The sequence below is a fragment of the Felis catus genome, chromosome A1 (genome assembly GCF_018350175.1).
Source record: "Felis catus isolate Fca126 chromosome A1, F.catus_Fca126_mat1.0, whole genome shotgun sequence".
In the NCBI taxonomy this organism is placed as follows: Eukaryota; Metazoa; Chordata; class Mammalia; order Carnivora; family Felidae; genus Felis; species Felis catus.
In genome coordinates this window covers 112533966-112556003 of record NC_058368.1, presented here as the reverse complement: position 1 = coordinate 112556003, position 22038 = coordinate 112533966, and the positions used below count along the sequence as shown (strand labels likewise).

Sequence of the window (22038 nt, the reverse complement as noted above, 5' to 3'; positions counted from 1 at the left end):
GCAAACCTTTTCTGCCCGCTAAATCCAGCAAGACACAAGAAGGATTAAATTCCATGACCAAGTGAGATGCAAATATTTTAGATTTTGAAAGCTACAGACTATCTTTGTCACGTATTCATCTTTAACAACTCTTTTTTTTTTTCATTTTTTTTAATGTTTATTTATTTTTGAGAGAGAGACAGAGTACAAGCTAGGTAGGGGCAGAGAGAGAGGGAGACACAGAATCTGAAGCAGGCTCCAGGCTCTGAGCTGTCAGCACAGAGCCCGACGCAGGGCTTAAACTCACGAACCGTGAGATCATGACCTGAGCCGAAATCGGACGTGTAACCGACTGAGCCATCCAGGCACCTCAACGACTCTTTAATAATCTAAAAACCATTCTTAGGTCATAGGCTGTACAAAAACATGCATAAAACAATTCTCAGTAAGTTTTAAAAAGAACGGAACTCATACAATTTAGGTTCAATGCTTTATATTCCCACAATGGAATTAAATTAGGAACCAACAGAAAATACTGAGGAAATCCTGAAATATATGGAAACTGATGAACATGTTGCTAAATAAACAAAGGGTCAAAGTAAGAAATCACAAGGGAAATTTAAAAATATTGTGAACTGAATACATCCGAAAACAAAACGTATCAGAAGTTATGGGTTTGAACTCCTATGCTAAAAAAGAAACAACTCAAACCAATAACCTAAGATTTCACCTTAAGAAACTATAGAAAGAGAAGCAAACTAAGGCTAGAGTAAGCAGAATAAAGAAAATAAGACAGACTGGACTGGAAATCCTTGAAAAAGAGAAAAGCTGGTTCTTTCAAAAGATCAACAAAATTAACAACCCTTTAGCTAAAAACCAACCAAGAAAAAAAGAACAAGACGCAAATTACCAAAATCAGAAATGAAGACATCACCACTAACCCCCACAGAAATGAGAAATACTAAAAAGTGTACCACAAAAAACTTTATGACAACAATTAGACAATCTAGACAAAGTAGACAAACTCCTAGCAAGATACAAATTACCAAAACTGACTCAAACAAACAAACAAACAAAAAACCCAGAGACTCTGAATAGAATGACAGAATCAAGGAAATTGAACAGGAATTAAATTTCCCCCCAAAGAAAAGTCCAAGCCCAAATATCTTCACTGGTAAATTCTATCAAATATTTAAAGAAGAAATAATACAAACAAACTCTTCCAAAAATAGGAGGGAACAGTTACCAACTCATTCCATGATGTCATTATTACCCTGATATCAATGCTGAATAAAGACAACCCAACAAAACTACATACCACCATCCCTTCCTCATGAATACACAAGTAAAAACACTCAACAAAATATCAGTAAATCTAATCTAGAAATATGTAAAAAAAAAATTATACACCATATGGAAATATCCCAGGAATAAAAGATTGGTTTCGAGTTCATGTAATACACCTTACTGTTAGAAAAAAGAACAAAACCTCATCTGATTATCTCGACAGATGCGGAAAAAGCTTCTAACAAAATCCACCATCCATTCATGGTAAAAATTCTCAGAAAACTAGGAATAGAAGAGACCTAGTAGTTTACGGCCAGAACAGTGGTAAGTACAAGTGGTGAGAGCAGGCATCCTTGTCTTTTTTTTTCTTTTTTAATTTTAGTTAGATAACATGCAGTGCAATATTGATTTCAGAAGAATTCAGTGACTCACCATTTACATACAACACCCAGTGCTCATCACAAGCGCCGTCCTTAATACCTGTCACCCACCCAGCCCATCTCCCACTCACCTCCCTCCATCAACCCTGTTTGTTCTCTATCGTTGAGTCTCTTGTGCTTTGTTTTCCTTTTTTCTCCCCCCCCCACCTTCCCATATGTTCATCTGTTTTGTTTCTTAAATTCCACATGAGTGACCTCATATGATATTTGTCTCTCTCTGCTTATTTCGCTTAGCATAATACATTCTAGCTTCATCCACATTGTTGGAAACGGCAAATTTTCATTCTTTTTGATGGCTGAGTAATATATTCATAAATATATTCATAAACATAAATGTGTGTGTGTGTGCCACACACACACACACACACACACACACACCCCACATCTTCAATTGTATGGGGAAAGTAATCTAGTGTTTTACCATTAAAGATGGTGACAGCTGTAGGTTTTCATATATGCCCTCTAATAATACTAATAAGAGAGAGATTAAAAGGCATCCACATTGGATAGGAAAAATATAATGCTGTTCCTGTATTCATAAGACCCTAAGGAATTCGCATACACACAAAAAAACCCTACTAGAATAAATGAGTTCAGCAAGGTTACAGGTTACAAGATGAATATATGAAAATCAATTGTATTTCAATGTATTTAATTAAGAAGAAACCAAATATGAAGTTCTAAAGAAATTCCATTCCCTCAGGAATGCATCTATAAAGAAAAGCAAAAGTAAAACAATACTGAAAACTGGAAGATGTAAATAAATGGGAAGACATATCACATCTGTGCACTGGAAGACGATGGCAAACCTCTCAAACTGATTCAGAGATTCAACATGATCTCTATCAAAATCCAAGGAAGGAATTTTGGGGAGGCAAAAATTTACACACTGATACCAAAATGATACGGAAATGCAAAGAATGCAGAAGTGCTAAACGATTTTGAAAAAGAAAAAATTCTTCTCACTTTCAAATTTCAAATTTCAAGAAAACACTTCTCGCTTTCAAAATTTACTATGAAGCTTTAGTAAGTATCCTAGACTATGAGGTATAGATATACAAATCAATGAATGAGTTGAGAGTCCTGTAACAAACTCTTATATATATGGTCAATTGATTTCTGAAAAACATGCCAAGGCAATTTGTTGGAGAAATCGTAGATACCTTTCAACAAAATAGGGCTACACCCAACTGGATATCTACATGCACAGAGAGGAATTTAGATCTTTACCATACAAAAAGTTTACCTCAAAATGAATCACAGACCTAAATGTAAAAGTTAAGGCTATAAAATTCCTAGAAAAAGACGAAACAGAAACTATTTTCACAACTTTGGGATAGACAAAGATTTTCTAAATGCAGCACCACAAGCATGATCAAGAAAGAAAGAACTGACAAACTGGACTGTGTCAAAATTAAAAACAGCTCCTTCTGCCATCTTGCAGCCTGTGGAGGCCTGCTGGGAACAGGACTCCTAAAATGACAAATATGTCTGAAGGCTGTGGTCCAAGGCCATTTTTGCTGGCTCTAAGCGGGGTCTCCAGGACCAGAGGGAGCACAAAGCTCTTCTTAAAACTGAAAATGTTTATGTTCGAGATGAAACTGAACTCTACCCTGGAGAGAGATGTGCTGATGCGTACAAGGCATAGGTCACAGTGACTCCTGGTGGCAAAGTGAACGAAACCAGAGTGATCTGGGGAAAAGTAACTCATGCTCATGGAAACAATGGCATGGTTTGTGCCAAATTCCAAAGCAATCTTCCTGCTAAAGCCAATGGTCACAGAATCCATGTGATACTGTACCCCTCAAGGATTCAAACTTACTGAAAAGCAAATAAATAAAGGTATAGAAAAAAAATCAAAAATTTTCATGCCTCAAAAGAAAATCCAAAAACAAGCATTAAGAAAACGCAAAAATAACCCACAGACTGACAGGAAATGCCTCCAAATCATACATCTAACAAAGGAATTCTATCCAGAATATATAAAGAACTCTTACAAGTGAACAGTAAAACAAACAACCCAAATAAAAAATGGGCAAAAGATTTAAGTATTTCATGAAAAAAGATGTATGAATGGCTAATAAGGACATAAAGAATGTTCAACAATCATTACTCATTATGGAAATGCAAATTAAAACAAGGAGACACCACTTCACGTGCACTAAAATCGATAGAGTGGTGATAAAAAGATAAAACAACTGACAATAACAAGTATCAAGAGCATGTGGAGAAACTGGAACCTCCTATGTTACTGGTAGGAATATGAAACAATACTGCCACTTTGGAGAAATTGGCAGTTTTCTTAAATAGTTAAATTTATCATATTGAGTCAGAAATTCCATTCTTAGGCATTTATCCAAGAAAAATAAAAACAAAGCCCATACAAAGACTTATATGCAAACGTTCCAAACAGTATTGTTCATATGAGCCAAAAACTAGAAATAATTCAAATGTCCATCAACTGATGAATGGATAAAAAAAAATGTGGTACATCCGTACCATGGAATATCATTCAGCAATAAAAAGGAACAAACTACTGATACGTGGTTCAACGTGAAAGAACCTTGAAAACATTATGCTAAATCAAAGAAGCCAAGATGCACAAGACTACACATTATGTGATTCAACATACACGAAATGTTCAGAAAAGGTAAATCTATATAGACAGAAAACAGTCTAGAGGGTCTCTGGAGCTGACAAAAGGAACAGGGATAGACTGCAAATAGGCACAGGGGATCTTCTAAAAAGCTTATGAATACGTTCTACAAGCAGATTGTGATGATGGTGCCAAACTTTATGCATATTACTAAAAATCACTGCATCGTACACTTCTAATGGATAAATGTTAGGGTATATAAATTATGCTTCAATAAAGTTGGTTTCTTAAAAGTGGCTAAAAAATTAAAAACAAACAAAATAGCAACAACAATAAAACATGGTATTTTTCTCTTACCTCTGCTGGAGATACTAGGCATAATCTGAGGAATCATGTTATTGCTTGTATCCATGGGCTGGGAATTATCTTGACCCATTTGATCGTCTGGTGGCATATAGGCAGGAGGAGGAGTATCAGCTAAGAAGAAGAAAATGAGCCAAGTTAAAATCCCAAAAGAATAGTTAAAGCCTTCATCCTGCTTACATGTATTCTTCAAGCATTGGGAAGTTCCTAAGATGACCAGCAGAATTTTTAGTGAACATTACAGACAAACAAAAATGTAGGACGCTATCTTAGGGCATGAGAAAATGAGAAAAGACAATACACCCATTAGCTACTGAAAACTGTTACAAGTTCACATGTATTTGGTCCAATCCAAGAGAGTAAGATCAGTGCTAAAATTCCCTAAAATAGAATTCAAGATCAAGAATTTTGTCCTTACGTGCTCAGAATTGTATGCTTGGAGAAACTACAACTATTACAAACCAATCTGAAGGATGCAGATTATCCTAGTTTGAGTACATACCCACAGAGACACTTTTATTTTTTATTTTTCTTAAAATGTTTATTTATTTTGAGAGTGTAAGAGAGAGTGTGTGCGAGCAGGGAAGGGCCGGGAGGGAGGGGAAGAGAGAGAGAGAGACAGAGAGAGAGAGAGAGAGAGGCAGAGAGAGAGAGAGGTAGAGAGAGAGAGAGAGAGAGGCAGAGAGAGAGGCAGAGAGAGAGAGAGAGAGAGAGAGAGAGAGAGAGACAGAGAGAGAGAATATCCCAAGCAGGATCCACGTTCAGCATAGAGCCTGACACGGAGCTCCATCTCACAACTGTGACATCATGACCTGAGCCTGAATCAAGAGTCAGACACTTACCCAACTCAGCCACCCAAGCACCCCTAGAGAGACACTTTCAAATTATCAAGATCATCACATACTGTGTATTGTTAATGAACACTGGAAAATACAGTGGTCATACAAAATGTACCAACACAAACAGCAGCAAAACACCTAATTCTTTTGCAACATCCTAAAATGGCTGTCATGTCTAACTAAATGACTAGGTAATTCTCTTAGGAAACTGAATGTTAACTAGAAAATCTTTTGAGTTCCAACACTCACAGTTGACAATCATTGCAAAAACTAGTTATATCTTTGTCTTGGTAGCTATAAATACTGAATATAATTTGTCTCTCACCCGAAGGTTTGTACAAAATATATTTTGAGAAAGAACTGCAATCAGACTGAATTTAGAACAAAGTACGAAAATTAGTTTTTAAACAAATACCTAACAGCAAGTTAAACAGCTGACACTTAATTCCTTTTAGAAAGACAAAAAATAAATAACTGCATCAACTGATATTTCACTGCAGTAGAGAAACCAGAAATAATATACTTCCCTATGGCTCCATCTGCAAGAGTAGGCATTCAAAGTGAGAAAACAATGCGTCCATATGGGACACGCCATTAACAAAATTTGGGAACTTTATAAAATCGACTTATGATCTTTCTCCAGGCAAACCAGTTCATCAGACCTAATTAAAGATAACTGGAGTGCATTTTAACCTTCCAAAGTCTATGATAACGTGACAATCAATAAAGTTAAAAAAGCAAAGACTTCAGAGTCAGAGAAACCTAGGTCTTAAACCTTAGGCAAGGTCCTTAAACTCTTACAGCGAATATCAACTTCTTTCTCCACCTATAATAACAGGAACACTATCTCACATTGTTGTTCTGAATTAAATGTAATACACTATCTTTCATCATAGTACCAGTTACACAAAAGGCACTCAATAAATGGCACTTCATATCATAAATTACATGAAAATATTTAAGTCAAATATGGCTACTTCCATATTTTGGTAGAACTTTTATTATTTTTTAATGTTTCTTTCAGAGAGAGAGAGAGAGAGAGAGAGAGAACAAGCATGCACACACAGGAGAAGGGCAGAGAGAGAGGGAGACACAGAACTCGAAGCAGGATCCAGGCTCTGAGCTGTCAGCACAGAGCCCAATCTGGGGCTCGAACTCATGAACCGCAAGATCACGACCTGAGCCGAAGCTGGTCACTTAACCACCTGAGCCACCCAGGCGCCCCTAGAACTTCTATTTTTAATTCCTGGTAATACAGAATTTAGTTGTTTGATCCAATAAATGATCCAGTGATAATTAAACATTTCTATTTTTCCAGATTACCTACTTTACTTCACAGTCATCGAACACAGTCTTTGTCTGTCTTCAGAACGTTGATAACCTATTAGAATACTCTGCCTTTAACGTGTATAGGACCCCCTATGAAACCTTTCAACTTAGCAGCATTTGGCTTCACTCTGAAGTCACAGTGGCAGCCACTCAGTGTAGTTAGTTGTACATATATATTTCTATAATTTCATCCATTCATTTAATAAATATTTACTGAGGGTCTATCATATACCAGGCTCTGATGCAGGCTCTGGGGATGAAGCAGTAAACAAAAGAGGCTAATTACCCCCTTTTCATGGAGTTTGTAGTCAAGATAGGGAGAGGAGGGAAGGGCAGAATATAAGATCATCTATATTATGTTGGACTGTGATACACACTATATACAAAAATCAAGCAGTGAGAGACAGAATGTAGGATGAAAGGAGAAAGTGATTTTTGTTTCATTATTCTTTTTTTTTTTTTAAATTTTTATTAATGTTGTATTCATTTTTGAGACAGAGAGAGACAGAGCATGAGGAGGGGAGGGGCAAAGAGAGAGGGAGACACAGAATCCGAAGCAATTCCAGGCTCCGAGCTGTCAGCACAGAGCCCGACGCAGGGCTCGAACTCAAGAACCGTGAGATCATGACCCGAGCCGAAGTCGGACGCTTAACCGACTGAGCCACCAGGTGCCCCTTGTTTCATTATTCTTAAAGGATCATCTCCCCAAAACTGTGTTTGCTTTTTTAAAAAACATTCAATTTATTCAAACTAAAAAAAAACAAAACCAGTTCATCCATTTCTCCTACCCCTTGTCTCTGCCAAATACCAACCTGTTCTTAGTATCTATGATCTTGGTGTTTTGTTGTTGTTGTTTTTCAGATTGCACATATAAGAAAAATCTTAAGATATTTGTCTTTCCCTAACTTACTTTACTTAGCGTAATAGCCTCAAAGTCCAGCCATGTTGTCATAAATGACAAGATTTCATTCTTTTATGGCTGAATACACCACCAGTTCTTTATCCATTCATCCCTCGGTGGACACGCAGGTTGCTTTCATGTCTCGACTATCATAAATAATGCTACAATGAACACAGGGGTGCGTGTTTTCAAGCTGGTGTTTTTGTTTCCTGCAGGTAAGTACTGAGAAATGGAATTAACAGATTATCTGGCACTTCTATTTTTAATTTTTTGAGGAAACTCCATACTGTTTCTCACAGTGACTGCACCAATCTGCACCAACAGTGCATGAGGATTCCCTTTCCTCCACATCCTCGCCAACACTTGTTATTTCTAGTCTTTTTGATAGCAGCCACTCTAACAGGTATAAGGTGATAGATGACACATTTTGGTTTTGTATTTCCCTGAAGATTAATGATGTAGAGCATATGTGGTGGTGGTCACGTACATGTCTTCTCGGGAAGAATGTCTATTCAGGTCCACTGCCCATTTACTAATTGGAATGTTTGTTTCTGTGCTATTGATTTGTAGGAATTCTTTATATATTTTGGAGATTAGTTCCTCATCAGATAGATGATTTGCAAATATTTTCTCTCACTCGGTTGGCTGCCTTTTCATTTTATTAATGGTTTGCTTTGCTGTGCAGAAGCTTTTTTGTTTGAGGTCATCCCACTGTTTCTTTTTGCTTTTATTGCCTTTGCTTTTGGTGTCAGTCCAAAAGCCAGCACTAACCACTGTCAAGGAGCTTCCTGCCTATGTTTTCTTCTAGGAGTTTTATGGATTAAGGTCTTAGGTTCAAGTCTTTAATCCACTTTGAGTTAGTTTTTGTGTATCGTATCAGTTAGTGGTCCAGCTTCATTCTTTCGCATGTGGCTGTCCAGTTTTCCCAACATCATTACTTGAAGAGACTGTCCTTTCCCCACTGTACACTCTTAGCTTCTTTGTCGTAAACTAACCCCCCACCTAAGTGTGGGTTTATGTCCAGGCTCTCTCTCCTGCTCCAGTAATCTATGTGTCTGTTTTTATACCAACACCACACTGCTTTAATTATGATATCTTTAAAACTGTATGTTAATTATACTTCAATTTTTCAAAAATTGTTTAAAATATTACTGTAGCTCTTTGAAATCAGGGAGTGTGATGCCTCCAACTTTAGTCATTCTCAAGATTGCATTGGTTATTCTAGGGTCTTTTATGGTTCTATACAAATTCTAAATTTGTTCTATTACTATGAAAAATACAGCAACTCTCCTTTTTAAAAAACCTATGGTCCATGGCAAAATAAAATCTAAAACTCTTCTGGATATCAAACAATTAGCAAAGGATATAGTCAAAAATAGCTACCTCTTAGCATGCAACAGTTCACCCAGAGGGCCAGTAGTATAAAAACAACTGTTGATTCTCGAGGAGTAATTTTTTTGTATCAATAAAATAAATTCTTACCTGGGAGCTGAAATGGACTTCCTGGTCCAGAACTTGCTGGGGAATTGGGATATGTGCTGCTAGCGGGGGAAGGCGGATAAGGGCTATTTGGAGATAAGGGGAAAGGAGTGTTGTTGGGCTGGTGGAAAGAATCTGGAAACGTTGCATTTTGTGGCATGTGCGGCTCGTTGTGGCTCAGGTTTCTAAACTGAACCAAAAGGCTGTGTTGTGGATTGAATTCATTGTGACGAGGCACTAATACTGGAGGTAAGACTGAAAGACAAAAATCAAAAGTCATCTGTCAGCAATAACTAAAGCAAACATCCCATACACATTAAACGGTAGATAGAAAGGATTCAGTACAATTATAAGCCTATTAAAACAATTCACTTTCAGGAAGGGCTGCTCTGTAGAACCTTGAATGTGTATTTACATAATAACTAAACCAAAAACTCTTTAAGGATTTAGGCCTGTATAAAGAACTCTGGAAAACAGAAAACACAGAGAAGACACCACTCCTGTTCAATAGGAGAGAAGGCATGTTTAAAAACAATAATAATAGAGAGAATTTAATGCAGTGAGAATTCAAAGAGGTGAGCACTTCCAGCTAGCAAGGGATCAAACAACACACTATGGGAAAGACAATACCTGATGGGACCTTACAGAATGAGGGGTGTCAGGGGCAGAGATAGTAGAGGAGGAGATGGGGAGACTCCAAGAGGGAGACAGGAAGGCACAGACAGGTGCCCCAAACATTGAACTAGGAGCTGAGATTAGAGAAAGACCTTGAGGTCAACTATGAAGATGCCTTGAAAGGCTCTATGTTTTCAATTTTGAACATTTCATTTTTCTTAGTTTGAGAGATAACACATTTTAGGTTCTTCAGTAAAGTTTTCCCTAGTGAAAACAGTCACATTTCCTAGGCAGAAATCTTCCATTCAAAATCAGTTTTCTAAACATGATCATAATGAAAATACATCCAACAAAGCCTAAGTATTTTAAGAGACGTATTTTTAAAGAGATGAACTTTATTCAAACATTCACTTTCTTTAGAGACCCAAATGACCAATCACGTAGAAATGTCTACCTTTCCCTATAGGAAATCAAAACAAACCTCATTTCTTTAAACTCCTACTGGAAGTACCAGTTTATCTCTTTTACAACTTTCCCGTATTTGTCAGCGCAATTTTACTTCCAACAATCTCACTTTGACTCTGACATTATTCAGCAGCAATAAAATCAATCTGTTTTTAAGTTAACTAGGTCATAGTAGAGATGTACCTGAGGAATCAGAGGCTATATAAGTCAGCATTTGTACTGTTTTTTTGTCTCTTTTCTTTGTACTGAATCAGTGTTGTAATTACACAGTTAACATCTGATTACAACTGTTTTGCTCGACAGTGTATTACCAACTGCTGTTCCCTCACAGAATGATGGGACAGCTGCCACGGGAGAGCAGGGCATTAGACAGTAAGAATTTCTATGTTTAGCTGGCTAGCAATCTGAAAGACTTAGTGAAATAACTATTTAAGAATTCAATCTAGTAAGGATTCCTTTCCTTCTTTTTTTTAGAGGCAGAGCTAAAATCAGTGACTTCTCTATATTATTTTTACACACTACTTATTTAGAAATTATTTTATTTTCATGCAAAATACATGGATAGTTTAAAAAGAAGCTACAAGAGATAAACACAGCAATTTCTAAGCCTTCTATACTGCTTTCAGAGACAACAAATTTAAACTCTTACCCATTTCTTCTAACATTTACTTTGTGCATTGCTAAATAGTATGCTTTTATTGCTCTTATTAATTTGTGAAGACACTGCAGATTTGCTCTTGTGGCAAAGGAAGTAGCTTTCTTCTATCATTCTACCCCACTCCCATTCCCCTTCCCCACAATAAAGTTCCAAAAAAACTTTTGGTTAAATGTACAAATATTCAATCCTGAACCAGATATGTACTATGATTATATGTTTTCTTGAACAGTGCTTTTAATAAAGCTGATTATTGACCTGTTCCTTCATTTGTTTAATCTTAAGTACGTACCACTGATATTTCCAGGGTCTAAGAGTTTTGTCAAATTCCAGTCAATACTATTTTCCAGATGCTACAAATAAACAATCTACTAACTCATTTCTTCCCCTGGACCCTTCGCCCTTCATTCTTCTACAATCTACAATGGTTGCTATGTTAAGTCTCCTAGAGCTCTCAAGTCCTTAGATGTCCCTTCTCTTTTCCCCTGCTGGATCCCAGTGCCTAGATCTCATCCTCTATTAGTTTCCTAAAGAAGGGTAAAAGGAAGGTGAATTTTCAGTCCTTGCATACATGAAAATACCTTGTCTTTTGTTCATCGGCTGACAGATTCCAGAATAAACAACTTTTCCTCTCTTAATTTTGGGGGCACTGCTTCACTGCCTTCCAGAATCCAGAACTGCTTTGAGAAACCTAACAGTCTCACTTCCAGTCCTTTGTATATGTCCTTTCTTTTCTCTGTGGGAGCTTTTAGAATCTTCTTTAACCGTGATATACCAGAATTTCACGTGTGGGTCTTTTTTTTTGATCTCTGACAGCACCATCACTGCCATTGTTTTTGCATTTTCCAGAGACTTTTTTTTTTTTTTTTTTTTACCATTCTGGGCTTATATTATCTCCATGTGAAATCCAGACAGCCTCTAAGGTGGCCACCGTGGTTCCCAACTCTCAGTATTCACCCTGCATAATCCTCTCCCTTTGAGTGTGAGTATTGTATCCGTGACTTGCCGCTAATAGAATGTGGCAAAGGTGACAGGATGTATGTGATGACACAGTATAAGAATGTAATGCCCTTCCATCAAGAAGACCCTCTCTCTCTTCTTGTCTCTGAAGTGGGCTGCCATGAATGTGAGCCACCTATGAAAAAGTGGCAAGCACATGAAGGCAGCCTCTAGTCAACAACCAGCAAGAAGAGCCCAAGAGCCCACAAGGAACTAAACCCTGCCAATAATCACACGAGCTAGGAAGCAGGTCCTTCCCCAGCTGAGCCTCACGTGAAACCCACGCCCTGACCAACATTTTAAATAGAGTCTTGCAAAGGACCCAAATTAAGCCATGCCTGGACTCCTGGCTCATAGAAACCGAGATAGTAAACGTGTATTAAGCCCCTTAGCTTGTGTTAATTTGTTATACAGCAAAAGATAACAAATGTACCAAACTAGTATCTCAATTTATACAATTCATTCATTAAAACAAAACAAAACACAAAATTTACTGTGCATCATCTACTGAGTGCAAGGTAATACTACTATTCTAAGCACTGCTGATGCAGTATAGAAGGAGACAGAGGAAGTTCCTGCTTACATCAGTCAATAAATAAAAGAAAAAGCTAATTCGGCATCAAGCAGTGATGGGGGTATTTGAGCAAGGGCTGAATAAAGTAAGAAAATGTGCCATGAAAAGATGGTAGGGGAGAAGTAGAAGAAATAGAAAAAAAAAAAAAAAAAGTCTAGCTGCAGGGGTAGGGCAAGTCCATGGAAGAGAGGAAGTCTGAAGAGAGGTTATGTAGAAATCTGTTCTAAGTGTGATAAAAGTCTCTTAAGTGTTTTGAGCAGGCACTGACATGATTTGGCATCCTCTAAAGATCACTCTGGCTGCTGTGCAGAAAACAGAATGGGTTGGAGGGAAAGAAAAGAGGCAGAGAGACCTATCAGGCACTACTTAAGATGAAAGATCAATGTGGTCTATACTAGAAGAGTGGTATGAGAGATGGTAAGAAGGGACATTATCAAGATATATTCTGAAGGCAGGCAAAGAGCATTTGCTCATGGCTCAAATTCAGGACTTCGGAGAGGTAAGTAAAAGAAGATGTCAGTAGTGATTACATGAATGCTTGGTGCCATTTGCTTCAATAGGGAAAACTGGAGGAAGAAAGCACTTGGTGAGGGAAAAAAATCAAAAGTCCTACTGAGATACAGTAAGTAGGATATGTTTATGAGAGGGATCAAGTGGAGGTGTCAAGTGGGCAACTGGATACAAAAGTCTAGAACTCAAAGGAGAAGTTCACTCTGGAGTTCAAAATGTAAGCACGAGCTTTCAGACAGTTTTATGACAAGTGAGAGCTAACAGAGCCCACAGAGGAAAAATATGGATGTAGAAAATGTCTAGGAACTGAGTCATGTGAAAACAGGAAAATAAGCCAATGAAGAGACTAAACAAAAACAGCCAGTGAGGTAGGAGAATGAGAAAAGGGTAGGGTTCCAGAAGGCAAGAAAGAAACAGTTGTGAGCGGGAAGGAAGGAGATCAACCATCAAATGATGTTGAGAAGGAAAGGAAGAGGAGGACTGGGAATGAGCCCTCTATCCAGAAGGCATCACAAGCGATCTTCACAAGTCAAATGGTAGGGAAGAGAGACCAACTAGGGAGGGGTGTCCAGAAAGAAGGGGAGGGCTAAAGTCCTGTGGAGGTAATAAAAATGGAGACTCCTATAAGAGGACTAGGGGAAAGAGTGCAGGAGACTGGGGGTGAGGCGATGTAAATGAGGTCAAGACCAGCATTCTTTCTGAACTTTTATTTTAGGATGGGCAGTATCAGGACATGCTTGTGTGCTGACAGAAATACTCGAGTAGGGAGGGGAAATATAATGCTGGGGAGAGGGGGGTACCTGGAGGAACAAAGTTCTTGAACACACAAAAAGGAGTGGGATGCAGTACACACACGGAGCTCAGGTTTTAGATAAAATAGAAACATGTCACCCACAGGAAAGGCAGAGCACATATACAACTACCTCTGCCTGATTCACACACACATGACTGACTGCTTAAGGTGGACATGAATTAGAATTAGCCACTTGGGAGCTATATTATCTACATATAAAAAGCTAAATTCAAAAGTCACTATTCCTTCCGAGATTAAAATATTTAAGGAAACACAAGGCTACTATATAGTCTTTTAACTACTAAATCACTGAAATGTAAATCAGCAAGAGACACGTTTGTACAATTCTTCTTAGAGTAAAACCTACCTGGACTCTCCACTCTCTTATAGTGGTATGGGTTGATACAAACTTCCTTTTGCTTAGATCCAAAAGGAAATTCACAAATATCCAACGGCTTTAGCTCGTGATGACTCTGCAAATCAGGCCAGCGCCAAACACGACAATATATAACATGGGGTAAGCCTTTTCTGTGAGAAACCTGCAGGCGTCCATCTAAAGATCTGGGAATAGTGACACATTTGCTTGGCTGTCCTGGACTGCTCAAGGCTTTCTCCAGTTCTTCCATGGCACCCTTTTTCTTTTTTAGCTTTTTCACCAAAGCATCGACTGCCTTTTCTGCCCATTTCTCCTCTTCATCACCTTGCTTCCAGCCCAACAATCGCTTTACTGCTGGACTAGTAAAGGAGAACAAGCTGGCCATTGACGTCATTTGATATAAATCTTCAGAGACCTTCCTGCAACTCAAAGTCAGTGGCTACTCAAAGAACAGCTCACAGATGAAAAGTCATATACAGGTTCTAAGCAGAAGTTCCCATTAAAAAGGGAGGAGTGACATTTATCTTCATAAGTGCCATAAGATTCTTTCATTGGTTCAAGTCCTGAAAGAGAGAGAGGAAAAAGGGTAAGATCCCTAACTTAAATGAACACAATTAACACACATCTAAATCAATACAAGCGAAAGGTATATTGTTTTTAAATAAGAACAGAAAACCATTACAAAGCAAACAAACAAAAACCTAAGTCTAGAGAAAGAGATTTTCTCTAAAGTCCTGTGACCACTCACTTCCTTTCTTCATACATGAACAAATAATTCACTGGCAATGCCAAACGATAACCAAAAGCAAAAACAGACTGCTTGCTCTACTTCCTATGTATTATCCAAAAAATAGCCTCTAAACGTTTCCTTTCCTCAGGCCAGTAAGCCCCCAAATGCCCTTCAAAACTTTTGATTCTGAAGTACTTCTCTTCACTGAAAGTCATGTCACGTTATGTCAATTTTGAACATGACATGTCCTAATCTGAACAAAAGTCTTCACATAAATCTAGCTTTTCCCTAAGGTCATTATTGTCCATAAAATGTCTCACAGACTTTTAAGGTTTGGGCAAAAGCCATAGTACTACTTAAGTCCCATTATTAGAAACAAATTTTATCCAATTCTAGCTTAGTTTTTTTCTTAAGAGATAACAAGCCCTCAAATAAATCATAACACACATAATTGCCAGAAAAGTGGGAAGTATCTATTTTTAAAGCTAAGAATGCTGAGCAGATTTAAAGGGAATAAATGCAAAGTTTAACCCAGAAAAGGACAGTTTATAATTTTATAATGCCCACTGCCTTCTGTGATTATTTTCAGCATATTAAGTTAAAGAACCTGCGCTAGGCAGACCGCCCCTCTGCACCCTTAAGAAGCTCTTGGCAATGATGACAAGAGGAAGTGATGTGCAGTGGCACCGCACTGATAAGAAGAATGGGTATAATTCCCTGTGGTCAATACACAGCCAAGTGCAGACAATGAGTAGCTGGTGAAACAGCACGAGTAATGTTTGGAAAAAGGATGTCAGTAACCAAAGATGCTTCCTTTCTTGTGCCCAACATTGCAAATAATGCCGCAGCTCTGCCTTTGACAAATTCTAGTCAACTCTACTGTCAAGACCATCCTGGATTGGGATACATCTTCCCAGAAAAGAATATGTGCGTTCAGTTAAAACCCAGGTAAATATAAATTAAAATAAAACAGAGTTAAAGTCAACAAATAATTACTGACTGCTTGTTACGTGCCATGTACGGTGAACTGCCATGATGGTGCTTAAAGAAGTCACTTTAAGTATGGCTTCATCTTAAGAGCCAACATGTACTTACTGAGAACCTACTAAGTGCCAAGCATTGTTCTGGATGCTGATCAACCAGCAGTGGCTATCCAGACTCCTATGAACCAAGGTTAGGACCTGGAACCATGCGGGGAAAGGCGTACAGAAGTAGAGGGAAACTCCTGTGTGGATGAACTTCCCCAGCCCAACACAGGATCATTTTAGCCAGGTAAGCAAAACTGGCTATATTAAACTAAAGAAATAAAACGAGAGACTGAAAATGTATTTGTCGGTAACAGTTCACAGACTATAAAGTGTTATGGGCTAAACATAAAGAAGGGCTGAGCTAAGGTGTAGCTACCCCAAGGAAAGAGGATAAAAGCCATTTGGGCCAGAGAGTAAACGTAAGAAAGTAAACCAAAATATGGTTTGCTTGTCAAGACAAGAGAAATTTCAAAGGCATAGGGGACACAAACAACAAACAAAAATACGTGGGCAGACAAGAATAGAGCATTTCCTAAAATAGAGTAGACAGGTCTGGCTGGATTGAGATCTTTATTGAGTAACAGTGGAACATAATGATGAAGGCTAGACAGGGTAGTGCATGTGTGTAGAAGAGAGAATAGATGAGCAATGGAGAGGTTAAGCTGAGAAGCGGAAGACAAATGGAGAGAAACTTAAAGACCAGATACCAGATTAGTAGTGAACCACCAGAAAATGCCTAATAAATTTGAACTACTCATCTAATAGCACTATCATCATCATCATCATCAAGTACTAACCATATTGCATATTTTAAAAAAGGAAAAGTTATTTATGCATGTAAACACAGAACAAAGTCTACAAGGCCACATAATTAATCACTGCATGGAATGGAGGAAAGGAAATAGAAAGGGGACCAGTGTGATTTGTTTTATATACTTCTGCATTGTTTCAACCTTTTAACAAAGGGAATCTATTGACGCATTACTTGCATGATATTAAAATAAAAACAGTAAACTAAAATTATGGTGAACAGAATTGAGTTACGAGTGCTGGCACTACAAGGAGATAAAACTAATGCATGCTGTGCTACAAGTCAGGGAAATATGGTGGTTTCCCTTTCAAAGGAAGGATATTAATTAGAAGGGAATCAGAGTTTCTGCCATCCTGGTGAAGTTTTACTTCTCACTATGGGTGATTACATGTATTGCGAAAATACAGCTGGTGAGATACTTAAGATGTGTACTGTGCACTCCTCTGTATGATTTAAAAATATTTCCTGGACAAAAAGGATTGAGTGCTTAGTTTCCTTCCCATTTTTCTTCCCATCATCAATCAATTCCCCTTCTCAGAGATCATCCTTTTATTTTGTCCTTCATGGCCTTCCAGAGAAAATTAACACAAACACACACACACACACACACACACACACACACACACACACACACACACCCCTTCATTGACATGAACTGTGGTATTCTAAAAAGAAAAAAGGTACAGAAAAACATATGAACGATATATCCTCCAGATCTTCCCAGAGCAATACAGAAAGAGCTCCCACATTCTTTCTTTTGTCAGTAACAGTTCACAGACTATAAAGTGTCTACAGAATTCTACACAGAATTCTAATATAAAAGTAACCTTCAAAGTATGTCAAACTCTGTCATACCTCTGCTCAAAAATTATTTTGTGGCTTCCCATCACACTTGGTATCCAAATTCCTTAACATCACTTTAAAGGGCCTACATGAGCTAGCCTTTGGCTTCTCCTCCAAATTCATTTCTTTTTTGTTGTTGTTGTTATTTTTAATTTTTTTTATTTTACACCCAAATTAGTTAGCATATAGTGTAACAATGATTTCAGGAGTCGATTCCTTAGTGACCCTTACCTATTTAGCCCATCCCCCCTCCCACAACCCCTCCAGTTGCAGATTCATTTCTTACCATTGTTCTAGCTAACTTAATCACCCTTGACTTCTTTCCATTTCTCAAGTGTTCCAAGATCATTTCTATCTCAGGGCCTTTGCACTTGATGTTTTCTCCCTTGGAATTCTCCCTGATCTTATTTAACACGCTTACTCTTTCAATTAATTCAGCTACTCAAATGTCACCTCGTGAAAAAGGACTTCCCTAGCCACTTTATCTAAAATAGTATACATCACACTCCCACATCATTCCCTAGTCCCTGATTCTGCTAAATTTTCATGATATTTATTCTAACCTGACCAAGATATCAATTTTATTACTTTTTAGATATTTTCCCCACTGAAATGTTACTAGGCAGGTAGCTTTATCTTCCTTATCCACCATCATAGTCCCCTGGACCTAGAACAGTACCTATTTATTCAGTGAGTGAGCAAGCAAGTAGTGAGTGAGTGAACTAAAGAAAAACAACTTGGAAAAAAATACATTCCTTTATAAGAGCAACTATATAAAAGTTAAAACATGGTATTTATGGATATGCACACATATGATAAGAGAATATAAGTATGAATAAAAATGATACATAACCAATCTCAGGACACTGAGTACTGGGTACCACTGGTGAAAGAAGGATGAAGAATGGAAAAGCTTCAGCTGTCTTCTTTTAAAATCAGATTTAAAAAAAACCTGGCAAGTAACCAGATATGTTATTTTCTCTCCTGTTTTCTATGTTTAAATAGGTCATAACTCAAAACATTAACTATTTTTAATTTTTAAAAAGTAGTATGATCAAAACAGAAAATGACCAGATTCAGTCCTTTATAAGACAGAAGACCATGAGCAAGTATCATTCTTTCCAAGTCTACTAACTTATCTGTACAAAAAGGTAGATGGTTCCTAAGTCACTGAAATGTTTAAGTAAAAAAATATGTGTGCACATATGTGTACACACAGCACACATACAATAAATGCTTTATAAACTCCAAAGTGCTATTTAAACATGAATTATGGTCATTAGTATTCAAAGGAAGAGTCAAGACTTAAAAAAAACCTAATGTACCCACCACTGTACCACTATACACACTTTCTGATCCAGCACAAATTCCTGTACTTTTGCCCATCAGTGTCCAAGAGAAATCTCTGTCATCCTTAGTGATAAGCTCAAGTCCACCCCCCTTTGTGAAGAATTCCTTCACCACCCTATTCTAAAAAGGCTATGGTCATTGAATATTTATCATAAAAACTAATTAATAAGACAGTGACAAGGGGGCTCCTGGGTGGCTGAGTCGGGTGAGCGTCTTGATCTCAAGTTTCGTGAGTTTGAGCCCCGTGTCAGGCTCTGAGCTGAAGGTGAAGACCCTGCCTGCTTGGGATTCTCTCCCTCTCTATCTGCCTCTCTCCAACTTGCACCCACCCTCTCAAGATCAGGAAGTTTAAAAAAAAAAGTGACAAGAACTATCTTAACTTCCCAAATGGAGTACAAAATCCTTCCAGGAGGAAGTCTTCAGGACCTGGCACCATTCCGTGCATCGTATCACATACTAAGGGAGTATTTAATGAATGGTCATTGACTTTTCTATCAACTATACCTTGAAATCAAAGATAACTTCAAATTTTGAACCAAGTGACTAAGATAATGATAACCCCATTAGCAGAATCAAGGACACTCAGAAGGTAGTTTAGTCAGCAGAGAAGAACGTGAACTCTATCAGAAAAAAGTCATAACTGGACATATAGGTTGAGCAAGGAAAAGATGAGAAAGAGATTTAAGATTTTCTACAAAGAACTGAAACAGTAATATAAAATAGGTTTTCAACAGAGTGAAAAGAGCAACACATTAACACGGGCATATTAGGGAACATTCACTGGTAGGGAAGAGGAAAAAGTTACCGATGAAGTATCGTTAAAAGGAGGAGATTAAAATTACATACAACAGTACTGCAGAATATCAACCACAAGGAAAAGTTTAAAGAGAATGTGAACAAAGAAAAGGCCAATGACTGGATATCATTAGTTCAACTTCAAGAGACTGATTTCAGGAAAAAAAAAAAAAAAGGGTGTCAGATTCCAAAAACTTAAGACTCAGTATTAGTGTTTTCTTAAAACGAGAAATGGGAAAGGAGTAGGGACAAATCATGTATTCAGCTCTAAAAATGGAATGACTAAAAATTTCAGAAACCTTTCGTGCTATTCTTTCTAAAACTATTTTGTAACTTTGCAACCTGCAGAAGTGATATGTGCAACTAATTCGAGTACTCATTATCTAAGTCTCACCTTACAAAGTCATCATAAGAATTTACTGGTGTTTAAACAAAAGAACTGATCAGGCATTTCACATAATACCACAATGGCCATTAGATGGTAAAATGGACTCAACATTGTTATCAGAAACAAATTTTTTTTAAAGAAAACAGTGAAATATCACTCCACATTACACATAAATCCCGATGACCCAGCAATTCCATCCCTAGGTATATATAACTAACAGAAACAAGTGCTAGCGCCACCAAAAGGCAAATACATGTTCACAACAACTTTATCTGTAATAGTCCCAAATTGGAAATAACCCAAATATCCATCAACATTGGACTGGGTCAATAAACCATAGTAACAAATTCATAAAACAGAATACTTTACAGCAACGACAAAGAGCTAACACATGAAAAACATGGATAAGTCACACAGATAAAATATTGAAGAAGTCAGATACAAGAGATTACACATTTTATCATTCCTTCTCAGAAAAAGGCAAAACTAACCTACGTCACCAGAGGCAAGAAGGGTTAACTAAGTGGGGACAAGACAGTCTTCTGGGGAGACAGAAATATTCTACATCTTTTTTTTTTTTTAATTTTTTTTTCAACGTTTATTTTATTTTTTTTGGGACAGAGAGAGACAGAGCATGAACGGGAGAGGGGCAGAGAGAGAGGGAGACACAGAATCGGAAACAGGCTCCAGGCTCTGAGCCATCAGCCCAGAGCCCGACGTGGGGCTCGAACTCACGGACTAAGAGATCGTGACCTGGCTGAAGTCGGACACTTAACCGACTGCGCCACCCAGGCGCCCCAGAAATATTCTACATCTTGATGTGGGTGATGATGACATAGATGTACACATATGTAAATGTTCAATAAGTTATATACCTGAGATTTATAAAATAATCTTTAAAAAAATTTGTTTGTGAACTGATCACTTACAAAATTAGTTCCCATTCACTAACATTTCCCTCACCATAATGGCTTACAAGCCACCAGTGAAAGTACAAAGTTTGCAAAATACTCTAAAATTTTACAAAGTTTATTAAAATAACGGCCAACAATGTAGGGTCGGGGATTTAATTTTACCCTACCATTCCCCACCCCCAAGCAAGTAAGTTAGTCTGTTAACTGTTTCACGGATGCTGACGAAGGACATGGGACTCCAGATTCAGAGACAAATGACTTTAACACTCATGGACAGACAGCAAGCAGCATAAGCATCAGATTTGCAGTTCCCTTCGCCTCCAAGAGACCCGCAGGAGTGATGTGATATTGCCAAGATGGATGGTACTTCTGCAGTGGGTTTACACTGATAGGGAACAATGAGCTGAAAGAATTCACCATGTTTACACTTACAGTAAGCAAGCCTATCTTAGTGGAGAGAGAAGAGCTTCACTGACAAAGGATTAAGAGTGATCCTTAGTAAAATCAGTATGTATTTTTTATGGATATTTTCACAAAAAACACAAAAAAGCTCTTCATGTTAGTAGCACGCATGACAAACATAAGGGATGCCCTATCATGCTAAATTATCTTGTGAGAAAAATTAAGCCTATCCATCGAACTTGATCCATTCTTTGTTCATCATAAGAATACATGTTTACAACTGTAACTTAATGTTTTTCCCAAGTTTTAATTTTTGAAGATGAAGTCCCAATCAGACCTTTTATTCACAATTTAGTATAAAATACAGATCGAATTTTAAATGGTTTCATTTTAAATGGGTTTCTTTAGAGCCAATTATCGTTAGTTCAGGAAGACCTAAATGTAGCATGAGCTTTTCTTAATGACTTAGTTATCCTTACGAAGCTCTCCGTTGCTGTGCTGTGCTGGAAATTCTCTGTACAAAGCATGGAACATGGGCTGCAATGTTAATGACTGAAGAGACAACAGGGCATGAACG

General features: G+C 37.7%; 1 protein-coding gene across 1 annotated transcript in view; it reads right to left on the bottom strand.

Moving 5' to 3' along the window:
• SMAD5 (SMAD family member 5) overlaps nt 1-22038 on the bottom strand; it is a 49508-nt gene that overhangs the window by 13810 nt on the left and 13660 nt on the right. Inside the window, exons 2-4 of the mRNA XM_006927618.5 lie at nt 14192-14763; nt 9217-9468; nt 4660-4779 (exon numbers count right to left, since the gene is read on the bottom strand). Coding sequence (XP_006927680.1) covers nt 4660-4779; nt 9217-9468; nt 14192-14594 — 775 coding nt within the window. The 5' untranslated portion in view covers nt 14595-14763. The remainder of the gene's footprint in view (nt 1-4659; nt 4780-9216; nt 9469-14191; nt 14764-22038) is intronic.